Source organism: Sander lucioperca, chromosome 18 (genome assembly GCF_008315115.2).
Source record: "Sander lucioperca isolate FBNREF2018 chromosome 18, SLUC_FBN_1.2, whole genome shotgun sequence".
In the NCBI taxonomy this organism is placed as follows: Eukaryota; Metazoa; Chordata; class Actinopteri; order Perciformes; family Percidae; genus Sander; species Sander lucioperca.
The window spans coordinates 14,596,169-14,617,641 of record NC_050190.1 but is presented as its reverse complement, the minus strand read 5'-3'; the positions used below and the strand labels follow the sequence as shown (position 1 = coordinate 14,617,641).

The following is a 21,473-nucleotide window of genomic DNA, read 5'->3' as shown; positions in this document are numbered from 1 at the left end:
AAAGGGCTTAGCAGCAGCTTGTTGCATCCCTCCACACAGGGAAGCAGCTGAAAGGCTGGATGTTGTTGTGATGGGGGCGCATTGAGCGAGCTTGGTGTTCATGAGTGTAAAAGCGTGTGTTTGTGTGTGTGTGTTGAATGCAAATGCAGAGCTGTAGCTGTGTGGTGCAGTCAGGCTGCACCAGACGTGCCACAGCAGAGCACTGTGCAGAAATTATTCATCAGTCTCAGCAAGGCACAGCTCAACTACTCAGTGTAGAGGAATAGAACACACACACACACACACACACACACGTACAGTACATGCACATACATATATATATATATATATATATATATATATATATATATATATATATATATATATATATATATATATATATATATATATGCATACTACATGTATCTACAGTACATGACTAAAGTCTGTCCTGCAGAAACAGATGCTCAATTGGATGCACATATGCCTATTCTAAAACACACATACACACTGGCTCTAAACTTGCTTTAACTTAGCTTTTTATTTATTTTTTTACATCGGTGGCACTGAGTGGCGAACAGTCTGTGAGGATATGTAGAGGCTGTATATTTCTTGCCGGCATCCAAATGTTGCTTGTTATTGGAGTCAAGGAGCTTGATAAAGCAGTTCACAAACTGTCTTTTCTCCAACAGCACAAAGTAATTTCCCTGGAGTGGTAGCAGAATTACCCCTGCCGGACTGCTGCCTATAAACTCAGTGGGAGGAAAGGAAGGGAAGAGAGGTGAAGAGCGAGGGTATCACAGCCATGGGTAATTTGATGTTACAGAAAGAGGAACGGTACTGATTGTGAGCAAGGAGAATCAGAGAAAAGCTTTCTCCAAACTGCTGTTTAATGTCAGAGGGGGCAAGGGGGTCGCACCAACACTTTAATAAGGCTGCATATTCTGCAGGAACTTTATTCGTCCTGTTTGGAAATGTCCTCCGATGCACAAGCTCTAGAAGCACTGGCTTCATTATAAGCAGTGAATAAAATACCAGCTTATAGTTACATATCTCAGGCTGCTCATTACGTAAGAGTAGTTTTCTAAATGAATTGCTTGCCTACTGTGCGTTGTCATTAGAGCAGAGAGTAGAGAAAGAGGAGGGAATCATACCAAACTTTTTTTTCTTGTTTCACTCTGCTTTTTTTCCTGACAGAAGGCCACTTATTAGTAAAAACATGTTACAGCATGTGGTGCACACAGGCACACGCACACAGCTTCTCTGTTGCAAGGATCCCTGCTAGGCGAATATCAGATTCTGGTGATCTATTAGCAGTTGGAGTGGGAGTAGTGACTTTGAAAAGGCCAGACTAGGGCTGTGACTAATGCACTGTGGCAGCGCTTGGCTTGTTTATGTGAAGGCACTGGTCTCTCTTTGCATCCACGAGATGACTGTCATTGCGGCAACACAGAAGTAATGCAACGAGCCAAACCGGCAGACCAAAACATTAACCACATCAGAGGTAAAAACATAAGACCGTAAAGCAGTAAAGTGTTAGTTTTGGATATGCTATGTGCCCCTGATATCCGTACCAGAGCTTGCTGCCTCCACCCACATATGTCTCTGTGAACACCCTGCTGAGTGTCTCTTTCTTGTTCTTTTGTTGCTGTTGCTCTTCTCTCCCTTTTGACATTTCACAGTTTTACTTTTTCCTGCTTTTCACTTTTATATTTCATCTCCCTGTGGCTCTTATTCTTTTCACATCCATTGTGATCTATTGTGGCTTTACATGTTATTGACATGTGCTACTTTGTGTATCTATATGCTGTGCTGTATATTTACTGGAGGATGTTCCCTCCAGTTTGAAATGGTGTTGCGAGAGATCCTGTTAGGTTGGAGGCTGCATCTAACAGCTCCATGATGGCCCAGAGGCAACCAAAGGTGCCCTTGATCTGCAGTGTGCACTCCTATAAAACTGTACAGAAGCATCTTTAGTTAGGCCAAGGCACAAGTGTTCCAGGTTATTGCTGACCTTTCATCACAAGCCTACTTTGTTTTTACTATATCTAAGTTGATACTTGTTTGTGCATAATTTTGGCGCTACAAGTACGCCCGACTTGCTTCATATTTGGCTCCTCCTGTTACTTTGTCACTTGCCCTGTGTATAATTATTAGAGATCACCATGGAATTATTCCCACTGATGGGAATTCAGTTCAGCACATCATCGCATTCTACTTGACACTAAGGAGGGGAGCTTTAATATTATTATGAGGTCTGCTGTCATTTCATGGTTGAATTAAAAAAGTAATAGCTCAGTTTCATTAGCAACCCAGAAGGCTTTTTGAGCATAGTGGTGCAGATTTATGCGCAGAGATTCACCATGAAAAATTCTTGTCCTGCAATGGGAAATATTGACTTGTCGAGCGTTTTTGCCATATGTTTTTACCAGCTGTTACTGAATCGCGTGAGAATGCTTGACTTTCCTTATTTCTATGTAATTATTTATTTCTGGGCACGTATGAAATTAAATGGTTCTATTTCTTTATCATTTATTTTAGTTTTCATAACAGGGTTGCACCTTAAATAGCCTTAAACTCTTGTGACAGGGTTTTCATGAAAGTGTTATGAGAAATTATACATTGATTTAAAACCAAAAGTGACCATGCTTCTCTAATGACAACACAGGTTCAAAGTGCGTAGTGTCCTAACAATTTCTAATGTCGAACATACTATTAATTGCATTGAACAGTAAAGAAGACTAAACCCAAGGCAAAAACGAAAAACTAACGGCTTCCCCTCTGATTCCCTGTAGAACTGTTGAGAGGGCTCAGTTTTATCATAGTGGTTCTCTTGTCCTGGATGAGTTGCATCTAAAACTACCCAGAATGCAACGTTATATCATGTATAAGGCATGGTGTTGATCAAATACATTCTCTTTTTCTGCACTGCACATACTTCCATATCCTTACTGCAGTATTGATTTCTTTCATATCTCCCATTAACATCATCTGAGACTCATTCAAAAACTCAACTTGCAGAAAAGTAAGTTTGTGTAAGGTTTAGTGTGGAAGTGTTGTTCAGCAGAAGGCTGTTTCTCTGTGTTGCGTGATGAAGATGGATGGATAAGATAGGCCTGTGATGTAGAGGGAATTAAGCCAGCAGGCCTGCCCAGAGACAGCCTAGTGTAAAGCTGCTGTAATGAGCTATTGATCGTGCCACCAAATTAAGAAATTTCCTCAATAATATCAGTGGCATGCAGTAAGCAGGCCTGATTAATCTGGTGTTTCAGAGCATGAATATTTAATAAGACGGTGGAAGCGGCCTCCCAAAGAAGACTCTGTTGTTCTTTTCTCTTTGGTTGTAGACCTCCAACATGTGTGCCATTTATACTTGCAACTATAGAATCAGAGGGTGGCAAGCCTTGATATGACAGTATTGACTAATGTGGACTCAAAATCCATTAGCTGATACTAAATTGTCATTGAATACATATATTAGTTCTTTGACCTAAGACAATTTCCCTCTAGCAAATTATGAATAGTAATTCAGAGGTGTCATGCATAAACCAATTTTTAATACTTAACACTCCATAAAACTCGCCACTTTTTGGATATGGAAACAGTTTTTTCATGTAGCCAGCATCAAAATTATTTAATTATTAAAATATATTAAACACCAACCATTAAAATATTACACCTCTACTGTGCAAAGCTTCAGTCATGATTAGTGCCACCTTTGGGAAGGACTTGAATGAATTTATCCCTCACACTATAGTTTGTATATATAGTTATAGCCTGAAAGAAAACAATAACCAGATAAGTGAATTATATAAAGAAAATAAAACAAGACCCATTCGATTTGTAATTAATGTAATTTCACTACTTTCAAAATGCATATCTATGCCTAACAAACTTCCACTTCCCCATCAAAACTCATGAACGTTTATTAATTATATGTTAGCATTTGCAAAAAGACTTTCTGGAAAGTGGTTGGACTTACAAACCTGTTTTAACTGTGTTGTATGTTTCTTATTACATTCAAATAAATAACACCCAATTGTTATTCACACCAATGACAAAATAGCTGTTGTACCCAGACCAACCCTTCCCTGGCACATTTCACTTTATTCAAAGGCAAATTTATTTTTCTCCCTTATCTTTAATAATAGCGCTGATGTCAATGAGTCCTAGCACTTTTGGTTCTCTGTAACGTCTTTTTTTTGTTGCTTTGGCCACCTCCTGCTATCCACGGTTGGCTGCTTTGGACCAACAACAATGCAGTGTAATTAATTCTGCAAGCTCCACTGGCAGTGTACAGAAAACATGCAAACATAACATTGTTGCACACCACTTAAACAGGGCTGCTCATCTTGTTGGCAATGCAGGAAACATTAGCAAGTTGTTTTGGTCTGTGTAACGTCATATCACCCAAATTAATGTTTGAAACAGAATTTATGTTGAGCACAATATGACACATCTACTTATAGGGCGATGTGTTAGCCAGTTAGCTTTATGTATCTTGCAGTACATTCACACTGCCGCTGTGTAGTTTAAAGCTTTGGTCCTGTTCTCAATTTCCTTTCACCTCTTGCCATCTTGTTTAAATTTAAACCAAACCATATGTGCACTTGCAACATAGGCCACCAGCCATTGCCACCACCAGCAATTGTTAGCCTGTTGTTAGCTGCTGCCTCCTCCATAGCTAACAGGGCTATCTCTGCTTCTCTTTGCCATTGCTTCTTGGCAGTTAGTGTTGGCTCATACAAAGATGTATTTCTGAATATGCTGCACTCCAAAAGGCTGTGGCTATCCATTAGTCACTGGTAGATCAAAATATGTGCCCTCCACACTTTTTTACTTGTGTGTTACTTTCTCACCTTTGCCTTCTAAAATAATCTTTTTTTTTTTTTGCTACGCTCAGAGCAGTTGAGTGCACATTCATTCATAAAACCTAGCACTGTATTATGTGCTAGGTTGTTGGCTGTTGTTTTAGTTGTATTTTTAAAATACTACATGGTTTTAACGGAGTGATGTCACATCCTTAATCGAATTACCTGCCCTGACCTTACAGGATTAATTGATATGTAGCTAGTTAGCTTAGGTTAGCGTAAAGACTGGAAGCAAGGGGAGATACTGTAGCCTCTGTCAAACTGTAAAAAAACATGTTAATAGATGAGCTTTAGGTGGATTTTGTTTAACCTTTACACAGAGCCATGCTAACTGTTTCTCATTTCTTCTAGTCTTTGTGCTAAGCTAACAGCCTGCTGCCTCTATAGCTTTTTGAACAGACAGATCCTGGTATGGATCTTCTCATCTAACTCTCCGCAAGAAAGCGTATTTCCTAAAATGTCTGACAATTCTATATTTTGAAATAGGAATGTGATAGGTATGGCAGAAGTAGAATAGGAAGTAAATGTGGATGCTACATGTAAGCTTATAGTGGTTCTTCTTAATCAAGAAAAGAAGAAATACAGTTGGCTTGTTTCTGTGAGTCTCCCTGGTGTTGTCAAGCTTTCTCAGTTTTATCTCTGTTTTCGCAATCATTTGATTATGAGGTGCAGTGGGTTATGCTGCACCGCATCAATTATATCCTCTTTCAAGGTGTCACTGTTTGCTGCTATTTTACCCAAAACAAAAACAAAGAATAACCTCCTCAATTGTAATTAGCTGCAAGCATGGCACCAAATCCATCCACGGAGAAAAGGTTTGGCTCATTTACCACTTTCTGCCAGATTAAACCGATTCAAATCTGAATCTGAAGCCGTGACCAAACGTATGGCTTCCTGTGAAGATGTATTCTTTTACTTATGTGGATAGACTCATGTAGTAGAGCGGACATCTGGTGATGGAACTCAAATTAACACAGTTACATAGTTATAAGGAACATGTACACCATGCTATAACTAAACCAAGAGGAAGTGTTCTATCTATTAGTTCACTTTCTGAGAGCGTACCTCTCTTAAGTGTTAGTAAATGCTGTGCAACTGAAACATTTTAGGATTTCCCTGTTACCACTGAAACAATGTCAGTGTTTCAAACATTTTACCATGGATAAAAATCATTAAAGCGCTCACTACTTGGCTGTGCTTGTGAATCATTCTCCTCCTACATACAGCAGCTCTGGCATAGATCTGTCGTAATTATGTCCAATGTTCTGTCTCCCCACTGTGCCCCTAATAGGCCGTTCAGAGGAGTGTTTACTGCTGCAATATGCTGCTGTTGAGGCTCACTTTGTAGGAGAAAGTTGAGTGTCTTTCTGAGTTTTCTGAGTTTTTAAGCAAACCTTGATAGTCTTCTGAAAATGTAATCCTGGATCGTTATGCTGTGGGCAAGGTACTCCCAGTGCCACCAGAGCATGTTAGTGAAGCATTTTATTGACTCGACTAAAAGTGTGTAATTGAGTAATTTGCAGGATTTTCACACATAGGTGCATCCAGCGCTACGACAATTGCTGTGTTGAGAAAATCCAGTGATGTTCTCCCACTAGGCGGGTGCCAGAGTCTCTGCCTTTTCATCTGATATTGACAACGGTGGCGTTTTCCCACCTCATAAAAGATTTATACCTCTTTAACAACCTCTGCGTTGCACCACGCCAGCACAGATATCACCCTCTTTATTGGGTCTTGTTGCTGCAGAGTCAACGATGTGTGTTATAAAGAAATGCAATATCCAGCCCTGCCAGCAAGCAGGGTTGAATATTCATGGAGGTTGCATGAACACCGACGCACACATGAATGCCAGCACATACTTAACCCACATTACCCTCATCAGTTCCCAACATATTTTGAGAGTATTTTCTGCTAACATGGCACATGGCAGGTACTGTAGCTTAGGTCTGTGTCTAGCCCTGCAGGTGAGGGAATGGATAGAGATAGTAGCGCATTTATGTTCCTCAGGGTGATGTGTCCCTAAATGTGGTCGAACGATTTCAGCATTCTCTCTTTCTATCTGCCTTCTATTTTCCTATGTGATCCGTTTCTCTGAGTCTCAGCTGTGCATCAGCTTTGACACCGGAACTCTTCACCTGAGCATCGTCACCGGTCCCCAAACAAATAGAGTTTGACACAGCGGTGTCTCAGCTGTAGTTCAATCTCAGCTCTCCTTTGTGCAAGCATGTGGATGAGTGCTCTTAAGAATTTCACTCAGGTCAGGCCTTAAAGGACAATGGATATTTTTATCCCGGAGAAGCTGACACAGCGATCACTGTTAGTGCATACTTTATATAGGGAACAAGTGTAATACTGTTACACTGTCCAGGTCTCTGCCGAACAGGGTAAAAAACATATAATCTCATTTGAATATAAAGATGTGTCTTTCTTGGCAAGAGCTAATTGTTGAGGGCAATGTTCCCTTTAGAGCTTTGGAATTGTAGGATATATAGGGTGATTGGATCACATCTCCATTACCCAGCATGGCCTAAATGTGACCATGCTTGCACTTGATGAGTCTGTTTAAATGAATAGTTTACCATTGTAAGAAATGTGCTTATCTGCTTTTTTGGCAAGAGTTAGATGAGAAGATCAGAACTACTCTGTATGTTTCAATATGAAGTTGGAGCTAGCAGATGGTTAGCTTACATGCATTGTAACACAAAGACTTATGTATTAACATTTTATATCTCACTCCAGAAACTCACAGACCAGACTAAGGAATAGCTCCAGCACATAACCTCCTGTATATTTATAAATTCTTCTTCTATTTTCACGCTTTGGGTTTTTGTATGGATTAAACAAACAAGTTTTAATGGTTTAATTAGTGAGCTAGAGGTGCTAGGGAAATTTGTATTACCTTTGGACAGAGCCAGGTTAGTTGTTTCCCCCTGCTTTGAGAAATAAGCTTTGCAGTTTAGCTTAGCATAAATACTTGAACTGGGGGGAACAGCTAGCCTGGGTCTTTCCATAAATAAAGCTAGCACCTCTAAAGCTGACTAATTAACACGTTTGTTTTATTTGTACAAAATCTGAGTCTCGCTAGTTGCTTTTGCAAAGAAACCCCAACTGCAAGTTGTGTGTGTTTTTTGTTTATTTTTTTTTTTTAAGATAATTTATTTCTTTTTTTTAAGCCAATTTTTTGGGCCTTTTAGGCCTTTATTTCTATAGGACAGCTTAGACTTGAAAGGGGAGAGAGAGGGGGAATGAGATGCAGCAAAGGGCCGCAGATCGGAGTCGAACCTGTGGCCGCAGTGTCGAGGAGTAAACCTCTATATATGGGCGCCCTCTCTACCAGGTGAGCTACCCAGGCACCCATTTTTGTACAAATGAAACCAGGCTAGCTGTGTCCTCTGTTTCTCCTTTATGTTAGGCCAAGTAACCGTCTGCTTCATATTTAATGTACAGACATAAGATTGGTATTGGTTGTCTCATCTGACGCCCAGCAAGAAAGCAAAAACCGGTAAGCGTATTTCCCAAAATGTCGACTATTTCTTTAACACATTGGCAGGCAGATATTGTAGACTTTGAACTTCTGTAGTTTGATTTATCCTACAGCAAATGACATGCCATCCTTTCCTTGTGGATTGGGCACAGGCTGTGGCATTGCTGAAACACCTGCAATCACTGTTCCACTTTCTTGACCTGAAAGCAAGGTGTAATTTCTATTTCCACACCTCTTCGGCCTCTCTCTAGCGTCACACAGTCGAAATTGTGAGTCAGGCTTAGCTTCCTGGATCCAGGATGGTTACAAATGCCAACATGACATCATGACTTCGTGTAAACATACACGCTACGTTCCTAAAGCCAAGTGGCGTGTTATCTGTATGCATTTTGAGCTATCCGTGTGTATGTCTATGCTGTATACAGCGGACAGCAGTCTGCAACGTCACAGCCTAAACATACACACTTTCTAAAGCCACGTGGCGTGTTATCGCGAGGCTACGGTTGAGTTTAGGAAACATCACACGCGGGTTGGGTTTAGGAAAAGAAAAAACGTGGAAAGCAAACATCACACAATCCCCTCCTGGGTGAAAGTCCTGTGTTTTACCCATCCTCCACCCCGACCAACCTCGCTACGCAGATTTTCGCCCTTTCATACTACTCGCTACGGCGTCAATTCACACGCAATTGCAAGGTAATGTAAGTCAACGGAGGCTGAACAGCTTTGATAAACATGCTAAAAAGCGAGTATGCGTCTTGATAACACGCCAATAATGGCATACGAATTGGCGTGTCATACATACGCCACTTCATGAGATCAGTCTGGAAATGCACATGTTAGTGCTGCTCTCCCTTTGAACCTCCAAAAAGGCTCTTTTCTTAAAATACAACACATTGCTTGTCAGAAAGTAGAAGCAGCCAATTTTCACTTTGCTGTGTTCTGCCACAAAAAGTCTCAATTCCCTTGGTAACTGAGGCTACTTTGTGGAGGGGAAGCAGAGAGAGTGAGAAGTTTGTTCCTAAGCCCCAGCTATAGCGCTGTCACATATTGCCCCTGAGCATCCCCGATGCCATCATGTAGTCAAGTGAGGTAATGTGCAATACTAGCCTAATCTCCTTCCATAGTCATTGCATTGTCTAATGTCAAGGCATTTAAAACATCACAGAGATGTTCCATTGCCATGTTTTTCCTTTTTGTCTGTTCAATAGTATAGACAGTGTAGACAGTGGAAGCCTAAAGCAAGGAAGTGATATAAAAATGCTTACTTAGCCTTTCACATTAAAGTCACCGCCGGGGAGGAGAAGAAATGCTGCAAGGTGCAATGAAACACTTTACAGCTTCCCTGCTCTGCTCGTACGGCACTGAAGCATGCAGACAGGCTAAATGCCTCTAGACCTGGGAGGGGTTTGATCTGCCTGCAGGGCTCACCTAGTAACATTTATTTTTCCTAAACCTTCTCCTCACATGACCTGTAGCAGCCCTCATTTTAATGGACTAATACTTTAACTTTTACGTAATGTCTACGCTCTAATATACTGTTAGAGTGCTGAGCTAACAGCAGCTACACACATTCTGTGCCATTTAAGATGTAGCCATTTTTCACTCTGAGCTATTTGGCTCACAGTGATCGCCATATCTGTCCAATCTCCGAGATGGATTGCCTCTGTCCATATGGTTGCTGCTGTTTACAGCTGTATAGAGTGAGTGTATGGTGATTGTGTAATTAAATTGCCTACAGTGATTAGACAGTCCAGGTCTGAAGCGCAATATGCGCCAGATGACACACACACACACACACACACACACACACACACACACACACCTGAGAGGATCAGATATGGATGGGACTATTGAACCACCGCAGATTAGATTATTTTGCAGTGCCTTGGTGGTATTATCTTGTTTATTTATTCTTAGAACATCGACTTTGTGTCAATAGACCTTTCAGCCAATTACCTACCGCAAACCAAGCTATAATAGAGAAAGAAAATAGCAGTTTAGCTACTTTTCAGAGGGCAAAAATCTTACTGTAGATAGTGGTGTAGAGAAATTAGATTGGTACAGGAACTGTTGTTGATGTGGACCTGTAACGTCCATTGAGACATTGCAAATTATATTTTATATTTTCTTTACTTGACTTACTTGACTCGATATTTTCAGATTTTAAGTTAAGATCTACAGGTAGAGCACACTGTGTACAAATGGGAGATGTGTTGAATGATTCTCCAACCTCGTTCTGTATCCATGCCAGTGCAGTCCACAATGCAGCTGCATGCATTTTGTGCCAGGGACTGACACTGTTCAATAACGAGCTGTAAAGCTGCCATCTTCAGCACCCCAAGCAAAGCCTTTAAAGGAGGCTGAAATTTTTGCGGATGTCGAGATGAATTTATAGTGTCACTCTGGCCTGTGGATTTTAATAATGTGTGTTTGTGTGAGTTCCTTGTGCTCTCTGTAGCTCTGTTTGACTTTCGTTCTTTCTCTCTCTCTCTCTCTCTCTCTCTCTCTCTCTCTCTCTCTCTCTCTCTCTCTCTCTCTCTTTATTGGGCTGTCTGTGCTCTGGGGGCAGCATGTTCAGCAGTGTGCCTCAAGATGAGCATTGGTGCTCCCATTTACACAGCAACACTGAGTCATGAGAACAAAGCTTCACTCCTCGACTACCTTTTTTTCTCTTGCTCTTTCCATTTCTGCTGGTGTCGCACCACAGTGTAAGAGAGCATTAAGCTGGAAGTCTATGAATACTTCAACAGTAAGCCAGCAGAAAGCATGTGTAATATCCACCAGAATATTCTAGAACAAACATTTCTTGTCAGTGCTTCTTCTGATACTGGAGGATCAATAAGATGGTCTAATAATATTTGTCATACAAATATTTTTCAAGTGTTGGTGCTAAGAAAGTGACTTGATTTGATCCTCATTAACAACTACAGTATGAGGGACCAGCTATTTATACATTAATTAGTAAGTTTGTGCATAATGTCCTTCTTACTTTAAGTTCGTAGTAACTTTTTTAGTGGTTTTCTAAGTTTGTACCATTAAAATGTAAGAAATGTCTCAGCTAGTGAAGACTTCAGTAATGTGTAAATTAGCTGCTAAGAAACATCTGTAGCACCGTCCAATCAAAAGCTATCAACTAAACAGGAAGTCACTTTAGCACCACAAGCAGTAGCATAACTGCCAAAAATAAATTTAGAGGGCCATATTATATATTAAATTTAATTGCCAATCCTTTATGAATGCAGGCATTACTGTGCACTACATAGGAGTACAGTCCAACATAATCTACCATCCGACATTATAGGATCATTATACTATAGAGAAAGATGGCAAGAAAGAAATAAGGTACGCACCTCACACTGTATATAATTACTCTTACAAACAGTTTTATTCTGACTACTGGAGCTGATAACAACATTAAGCCACCTTGATTTAAAGTGACAAATAGTTTGTTTTTTTAAAGATTATTTTTGTGGGCATTTTAGGCCTTTATTTCTTTAGGACAGCTTAGACTGGAAAGGGGAGAATGGGAGAGAATGACACGCAGCAAAGGGCTGCAGGTCGGAGTTGAACCCGCAACCGCTGCGTCGAGGAGTAAACCTCTATATATGGGCGCCCGCTCTACCAGGTGAACTAACCAGGCGCAAGTGACAAATACAGTTTGACCTGGTCCTAAATCCTTTTGGATTCTGATGATTCAGAGGTAGTTGTACTGTAACGTTACATCATATTTAACATCTACACCTAACATGACCAGGAGGCATGAACAGGTTAGGCCAATAATTCCCCTGTTTTAATAGTGCACCATTATAGACTGTGGTCCTTTCCTCTCCTATTACTGCTGTGAATAGCCTTCAAATAGGCCTGGGAAACACCTGGTCTTTTTCTGCTCCTACTCTGTCTGTGTGTGGGTATGAGAGAAAGACAAGGCAGGAGTGAAAGCTTGTAGGGGGTGCAACCACTGCCCAGCTGTATTTTGTTCTGCAGTGCCCAACCAGCTGTATCAATCTGTCCAGAACAAAGTCACGGTGTGTGAGCCAGCCTGTGTACAGTGTTGACTGGCAGCAGGTCCCTGGTGAGGATGGAGACTTATTAGCCAGTACACTGTTTAAGTCACACAGGGACAAAGGCAAGTGGAGGCAAGTGCTGTGTTCTGCTGTGTGTATGTGTGGTGCATTGGCTTTGCTTGCAGGAGATTTTTCATTGCCAATCTACTTTCCTTTCTTTTTCCCTTCCTCTCGCCTGTGCTGCCATACCCTTCAACCTTCTCCCGAGGGTTGCTCGGTGCCACCCTAGGATCAGTTTACTGATGAATATTTGGCACAGGATCAAGCTGAAGAAGACAGAACAAATCTGACCTCAAAGAGCGAGGCAGGGAGCAGTCTGGATTTTATCACCTCAAGCCTTTACTTTGATGGGGCATACTTAGCAATGGCAATTTCTTCTTTACGGAAGGTGTAATTGTCTTGTCTTAATGAACTTATTTATATTTACAAACCATTTCGCACCAATTTATTTTTGTAAGACTCGGGCATGCCAACAGACGATTGGTAGTTTCAGTTGACGCAATTTTTGCAATTCAGCTTTATGTGCAAGCTTTATTTACCACATTTTCAGGAAGTGACAGAACATGTTGTTGATATGGGTGCATAGCTTGTGGCTCTTTCGGGTGTCAAGGCATCTGAGAGGCCAAAATCCGTTTAGAATGGATTTAAACAGGAGACACATTAATAATGCCACTGCTTGTCATGTTGTTCCTGTCTTGTGGGAGTGGTAACACTGTAACCCCCAAAGTCCTTATTATGCAGTGTTTATTTTCTCTGCAGCATTGATGCTTTAAACTTGAGGTAGAATATCTCACATGAAAGTAGATGAGTGATGGTGATGTCATGGGTGCTTCGTGTAACATAGTGCAAGCAGTGGTAAAACAAGCCTTATGGGAGGCATTGGAGCAACACACGAAATACCGGAGCAATTCAACTGCCATCACACCCAAAAACGGGAAGAATCTTATTTTCTTCTCTTACTCCAGCTTGTGTGTGTAAGATATTTTGTGACTTCAGCTTTACAGTAGTTATTGTAGCCCCTCCAGGATGTACTTGAGAATACATTGCCAAAGCCCTGACTGCAGCTCTGCGCAGTGCACAATAAGTTGGTAAGAGTCTCTCTACATTGAGCTGATGGCATGCACTGCACTACCTGCTGAAATGCTGTAGACATCTCTTAGGCTTAGATACTCCAGACTTCTCCTGAGAGTGTTTTGGTTCAGACTGCTTCTACTTATTCCAGTACTTGAGAGGAAGCCTTCAACAGAATAATTTACACTCCACTAACCCTGGACTTCTCATCTTTGCTGTCTGGAGGCCTGGAATCAAAAATGCATATGTACCTAAAAAACAAGCTGGGGAGAAAAGAGAGGCAGAGAAAAATAGATGCTCTTTAAATAATTGCACACTTCTAAGGGGCCTAATGCCAGGATTATTTTTTTCATGAGCCATAACAACCCATTACATTCCTCTAAACTCTGTAATCACTCTCTACGATCATCAATAATGATAATTTATTTAGAAGCCGTATTGTCAGTTCATAAGTCCATGCCAGCAGCACTACAAGGTCAGGCCGTTAGGGCAGCACTGGCAGGTTTACACCCACAACACTTTTGGGTTTTACAGGAGTCTTTTCATCTCAGCCCAAATTCATTGGTTGATTGACTTACTGCAGCGTTGTTGAGGAGACCTTTGGTATGACTACCTGTCGCTATGCAGAAATCTCCATCAACGTCATTATTCCCCTGTGCAATGCACCAAGAGAGTGTGATTGGTTGAAACCAAGAAAACAAGCCGAGTTGTCATCACGGCCCGCTCATTGAAATGCTCCAGTGCTACTCACACAAGTCTCATAGGAGTTTTATGCTATTGTTGTTGGTGGTGCATACACAACACACAGATTTACACAGAACAAAGGAATAAAAGTGAGAGAGTACAGTATGAGAGCGGGAGTATTATAATAGAGTGAAATTCAATCTCAATGTGCCCTTGGAGAGTGCTCACTTCTCACAGTTTAAGGACAGCTGAATGAATGATTGTTTACTTGAATCTGAAAAGCGCTGAAGCCCTGACATCACATTTGGGATGACTGTTGTTCCACTAGCTTTTGCACTTCAATGCAATCACATTGAGAGTATTTTTTTAGCCACGCTAGCTGTGTAGTTGACTTGTTATCACTTTGGTGATCCCCTGAATTGTCCTTTATTATTACAAAAGTCATGGTGATGATGTAAATTAGGTTTCCTTCCCTCTGACAGAACCCGGAAGTTCCAGTATCTCTTTGGCTGTCTATACAACACTCTGACTCTGCTTGACCTTTCTCATTGTTGCTATAGATATATTTGCATACAGTCAGCTAAAATGAGTAGAAACACCTAAATTCTGAGGTTTTATTCAGATTTTGTAAACTAACCCATCTCCAAATTGAGGAGAGTATCTTCTCTCCTTCCAGTCTGACTGCCATCACTTTGAGCTTCACTTTATGAATGGTTGATAGCAGTGAGTGCCCCCTCCTCCTCTGTAGCAGCCAGATGTAAGAGGGGTTGGTGACGGAAGGAGGAAGAGACCCAGAGAAAGAGACAATGTCAGATACGGAATTGTACTTCAGTGTGGGGGTGAGACGGGGGAAAAGGGCCAATTGTGGGCCAGAGAAATGAGAGTTAGCGTTGTGTGTGTGTGTGTGTGTGTGTGTGTGTGTGTGTGTCGGCACTCAGACAGGCAGGAATGCGATGCGTGGATCGATACCCTTCTTATATTGCCCAAATCAACCCTATGCTCACTCCCTCAACAGGGAGAACGATTGCATGTTTCAACCCAGCCAAGTGTTGATTAACTGTAGAGGGCTATTCATTTCAATCTGCATCTGAGTTGAATAACATTTTCATTTTCATATTGAGCCAAGACTGGCAGCATTATCCGAAGTCTTTCCCATAACAGTCCCATGAATGGCACAATCAATTCCAGCAGGTCAGTATTATCGCATTTATATCTGCTTCCTACTGCACATACACTATGTATGGACCCCTACTGTACATTATGAGACTGATGGCAAGATTGCCTAAAAATAGGATTATGACATTGCAGGCTGTTTTTTGATAATGATATCCATGAAGATATGATTAAGTACTGAAAATACTTTATTATTAATTGTATTATTTATTCACTTTCCAGTCCATTTTTTTGCAAGGGAGTGCCTCCACATTAGAGCTGGAGTTGGGTCAAAATCTGTTTCCCCATCAATGTTAGGTTTCCCCTTATTTGAGCCCAACCTTATCCCTAATGCTGGGTTCCTGTCTTATGGAATGAATGACTCATGATGTAAATATATCAGCAAGTTACTAATCGCTAGTCATTTATATTATAAGACAAACTTTTTATCACATTAAAAATAATTGTGGTATTATCATGAAGGACACCCTTTTCTTCGCTCACAATGTTCTTTGCATTAGAATCTCTCTCTTTGTTTGTCATATTGATTTTCATGCTCAAAAATGTTAAAAACAAAGCTGTACACACACATGCACTCATACACATAGATACTGGTAATATTTCTCTCTCTCTCTCTCTCTCTCTCTCTCTCTCTCTCTCTCTCTCTCTCTCGTGCATCATGCTACACTATAACGGAGTGCTTTACTGTTTTACTACTACTACTGCTGCACTCTGCTCTCAGCACAATCCCCCTTACATTAAATAATGCAGCTGGCCATTGTGCAGAAGCTGCTCCCTGCTTCCCTATCCCATAGCAGCCCATATCAGCAGATTTCCGCTTGCTCTGCTATTATGAAGAGTAACTATGTCCAACTCAGCGTTCACAGGGCCAGCACTTTAAACGTAATCAAGCCATTTACACAACAGCAGCATCAGATGTTTGTTTTCAGCTGTTCTCCCAAAAGAATGCATATTGGGGGGTTTAGTTAGTTTCTTGTGACACTGTAGTTGGCTTTGCTGTGCTCACATTTTGGACACCAACAAGACATTTCTTAGATACATATATATAGAAGTATAACAAATATAGACATTCATTCTCAAATATATGCACACATAATTCGTATGCAGCATCAAAGCCATGCAATGCCTCTTTCACATGAATAATGAATTAATTCACTTGGACATTATATTCTTTTTAAACATGTAATGCTCCAATCAATTGCCTCATTTGTACCATATAAACAGAGTAAACGGCCTAAAGGAGATTGGACTCAAAGGGATCAATTATGGATGGTCTCTGTTTGATCATCACATTTAGACGGGAAAAACCTCCAATTAGCCGGGCGGAGTCCGAGAAAAAAAGGATAACTTGTGAGAAGGTTGGGAAATATACAGTATTTGTATTAGAATTAACTCTTTGTGGTGCATTTCACTGTTTGGTTTAAAAGTTTAAGCAAAGTATGGTATGCTACCTGAAAATGACATGTGAGTTTATTGATCCTCGTGTAAAAATTCCAAAAAGGAAACTTGTCAAAACTCAATGTCAGACTTATTAAAAATGCACTGCTTGTTTTAAAATAGTTAATTCCCAAGATTTCTAGATTTAAAAAAAATAATTACAAATTAGGCATTAAATTATACAAGTTATTGTTTGTGGTTGTACAGATTATTTATCTTATTTTGAAAGTACCTCATTAAACAAACACAAAAAGCAATAGTGACACCGCTATAAGGACCACACAGGGGTTCCAGTATAAAGATTATATTTTGAGAGTTGTGTTATTGCGTCCAACAGTCTCCTGTTGTTTCTCCACCACTGTGGAGGGAAATGACCAGAGACAAAACACTTTTAAGGCCTTAGAAGCACAAGAGTCTCCCCTGAAATTGTGTGCATGTGTGTGGGTGAAGAGGGGTTCTCTTGGGACATGACGCACACACTCGCAGCGTCTGCATGCACAGACACACTGACTAAAGTCTGTTTTCTCTTGACAGGATGATGAAGTGGTGCTCCAGTGCGTGGCCTGCATCCAGAAGGAGAATCGCAAGTTCTGCCTGGCTGCTGAGGGGCTGGGCAATCGGCTGTGTTACCTGGAGCCCACATCTGAGGCGAAGGTAGGCACACCGCTGCACGGTTTGATTCCTTCTGATCTGAAAAATATTCAGTGGAACAAAGAGATACATGTTATTGTGTGTTGGATGTCTCTGCTGAGCTCCTTGATCAAAAAACATCTACTTCATTTGATAGAGTTTGTTTTCTCTCCAGTTATATAATCAACTTTATATTTTCACGCACACATGCGCATACAGAATGTAATCAACAAATGTTACATGAAGCAGTTATTTGAACCGGATGAAAGGATGCGTTCACGCAGGGTGAGAGCTCCATGGAAACCAAACATCCATATAGTTAATCCTTGTTTAGGTCCAGCAAAGATTCAGTGAAGCAAAGCGGAGACGCACAGAAAGGCAGCTCAGCACGCCATCAAAGCTGGAGCAACAGCTCACAGCCGCTCTTGATGAGCTTTTCTTCCAAGGGTTAAGGAACGACATGGCATCTCAGTGGGCCCGCCGTCAGATGATAATTCCCAGAAATGACGCCCCTGGACGTGTTTGATGGATTGTTTCATAAACACTGCTGTCATTTGCTCGTATTGCCTACAGCTTTATTGCAGCTGAGCAGTAGCTGTAGATGCTGATGCATTCGATGGTTTGTGCGACTAAGTGCAAAGTTTTAATTACGACAGTTGAGTTAGATTTAATTGTTTGCCTTTGTAATCAGCAGGTTGCCACCTTATTGCATTTTTGTGCAACAAACAAACAAATGAAAATTATGAAGCGCATCCTGAACCTTTTTTTTCAACGTGACAGTGATCAAGCTAGTAGGCAGAAATATCGGAATGATTGGCTGTTGGAGAGAACCGTACCAATCCCAAGACACTTATCTCAGGACACTTTACAGATAGAGTAGGTTTAGACCACGCTCTATAATTTACAAAGACCCAACAATTTCAGTTATTCTTATCTAGCATTATTGTTTTCCCATAGCAAAGCCTGTTGACAGCAGGCCTAATGGGCTTTTTCCCCATTGATAGTCTTTTAATCATAATCTATTAGTATTGTCTGAAATTCATTTCGCTCAAGCTATGACACCAGGCATATACAGTGTGTAAATGTGTCAGAGACACACAGATGCTTTTCAGGGAAAGGAGGCTAAAATAAGAAGGAATAAAAGACCCATGTACTCGTGGCATTTAGTATCTTCTCTCCTTTCAACAACCCCCTCCTGCCCTCCAACAGCTCTCACAAAGAGGATGTGTGTGTATGTTGGTGAGGGTATTGTGCACAGAGAGAGGTGAGGCTTTCACCCCATATTGGATGGTAATTACACCTGACAGGTGTGATGGATATTCTCTCTATCTGGCACTTTGTCTTCATGGCCTGCGTTTTTTTATGAAAAGGCATCACCCCACCGTTGGGATCAGCGACGAAGAGGTGAAAAAACCCAGATGGCAATTTGGAAGCGGAATCAGATGCCTCTCTCCTTGGTGAACTAGTCTAGTAATGGGGCACAGAACCAGCACCGCAGGATGAGGTTGATTTACAGTGTGCACAGTTTAAATGGCAACATCAATCAGCCTGTAAGAAGCTGGTTGATTGTGATATACGACCAGCAGCTCTCGCCCGTCAGTGACTCAATATTACGACCACTGGAGGGTAGATGCCCACATACCATAATGGCAGTGATGCTGTGTCTTTGTTGTGTGTACAGTGTGTGAATCAAGCTGGACTTCATCATATACGCCAACTGACTATTATTTATTATTATTAATTATGATTATTTGCAAATCCTCTGTTTTAGCTCCTTGCTTCAATTAACAGTTTTAGCAGCTCCTCCAATTAAGCTGAATTGGAATGACAGAGTATGAGATCACCTCCTCAGGGCAATCAGCTTTGCCCTTTCTGACTCTCTCTGTGGAGACAGAAATAAAGAGGCCATCTATCCCTGCCCACAATCTAGCTGCGCTCTTTCCCTCATTACACTATTGGTCATAAACCAAATGTCCGGGCATGTCCAAGCTGCTGTAAAGCTGTCTCCCTGCTCTTCCTGGTAAGAGGACATCCTGACAGGGCTGGACACTCATCACCACCTCCAGCTCTTCTAGATCTTCATTTAACTGCCTTGCTTTCTCCAGGTAGTCCCCTCCCCACCTACTGTTACAGTCCTGCGCCTGGAGAGAGCAAAGGTCAGCTGTTAGTCACCCAGAGAGATAAGGGCGGGGCTGGATTGCTTTCCCCCAGACCCTTTATTATGATTTCTCTACAGTGACAGTGCTAGAGGGAAGGCTGGTCAGTGTTGAGACATCCCCAACCCAAACAGCATGCTGACAATGTGTTATATTGCATACAGTTTGTACAGGTGTTGTATATTTAAGTGTGAATAGTTTGACATTTTGGGAAATACACTTATTCGCTTTCTTGTTGAGCGTTTGATGCCACTCTCATCTCTACATTAAATGTGAAGCTGAATATGAAGGAGACAGTTAACTCAGCATAAAGAGTAGAAACAGGGGGAAACGGCTAGCCTGGCTCTGTCCAAAGCAACAAAAAAAACATCTGCCTAAAAAGTATCTCCAAAGCTCACTAATTACCAAGTTGTATCTTGTTTTGTAATCTATACAAAAAGAGTATTTAAGTATATAAGTTCTTTTACGAGGAGACTATTTCTTGACCTGGCGCAGTGACCCTTTCGTCACTGTGAGGTTGCCACACAAACAGTGGTGACTCCAGACATAACAAACAAGATAAAACATAAAAAAATATGATGTGATAGTGAGCTTCAGAGGTGCTGGTAGGCAGTTTCGTTTGTTTTTGTTACCTTTGTATAGAGCCTGGGGTAGCTGTTTCCCCTGCTTCCAGCATTTATGCTAAGCTAAGCTAACCATCTCCTGGCTGAAGCGCAAAACAGGTTTTTACCACTTAGTGAGTGTTTTTTACCACTTAGTACACTCATATATTATAAACAGTTTTTGCTAACTATTTATGCACTTAGCAGATATGGAGAAACATTAAGTATCTTTGGAGTCGTGTTTCTGGCCACCTGATGAATGCAAATCCAATATTCACTCATTTTAGCTCTGCTTTGGTCTCCACTAACTCATGAGGGAAATAAATGCTCCTCACTAACTGTGTCCGTCTGCTGTTTGGTGCTGTGCAGGTACTGTAGAGTCTGTTTTTAGAGCCTGTCAATGAGCTAAAAGTTGCTGTCAAGCAGTAGATGCTTGTGGCTCAGGGAAACTGCAGAGTCAGGTGATAACTCTCTGTGGGTTGATCACTTTGAGCGATACCTTTCACATATAGTCATGTCAGCCATTGTTAATATTGATTAGAGCCGCTTTAACTGACTGATGAGAGTGGTATTGAGTATCTTCTCATCAATGGATGAATTGCCCCAAATGTCAAACTGTTGCTTTAAGTGTATTTATGGGAGTTTTGAGTCTTCCTCTGCATGTCTGGACGACAATAGCATAAATTATTTAGCATGAAAATAAATTCATACCATCTTTTAAAATAAAGCAAATTATTCAAGTTGATATCTAAATTAAGCGATTGTGGAGTGTGTCAGCCAATGAGACAATCTGGAAGCACTATTGTTGGACTTCAACACACTGGCATAAATCAAATCAGCTCTGTTTGTTTTCACTGAATCATTTGCACAGTCTCGTCTGGAGTATCTATACTTCAACATGACTTAGTTTTTAATAATCAGATTGCCATGTTTGTGCACAGTAGTGGTCATTTGCATCTTGACTGTAAATCTATTGTTACTTTACCCTGAAACTGGGTTGTGTGAAGTTTGCAAATGAGGTTAGATTTACATGAACCAGTTTGGGAGGAGTTGAGCTACTCAGTAAGGAGGCCAGGGCAGGTGTTGATCTAATTTATCTTGTAGCCTTTCCCCACAATATCTCCATCCCTGCTTCCCTCATTCTGTCAGCAATTTTCCCGTATCCTCTCCTGTCCCGGTTTGGGACGCAATTTGGTCGATCTTCTTCATCTAGCACATGTACTGCTCTGTCCGTGACCTGGCTTATCTGAGCACAGACTGACCAGAGAGCACTTAATCTGTTTTTAAAGTACCTTTCAATGAATATCGCCCACTTGATTAAG

General features: G+C 41.1%; 1 protein-coding gene across 9 annotated transcripts in view; it reads left to right on the top strand.

Annotated features, from left to right (window-relative positions):
* The window catches only part of LOC116035508 (ryanodine receptor 3-like), a 109,637-nt gene that overhangs the window by 1,996 nt on the left and 86,168 nt on the right, over positions 1-21,473 (top strand). For all 9 annotated transcript variants that reach the window (XM_031278593.2, XM_031278591.2, XM_031278590.2 and 6 more), the window contains exon 2: positions 17,298-17,417. In XM_031278593.2, coding sequence (XP_031134453.1) covers positions 17,298-17,417 — 120 coding nt within the window. The remainder of the gene's footprint in view (positions 1-17,297; positions 17,418-21,473) is intronic.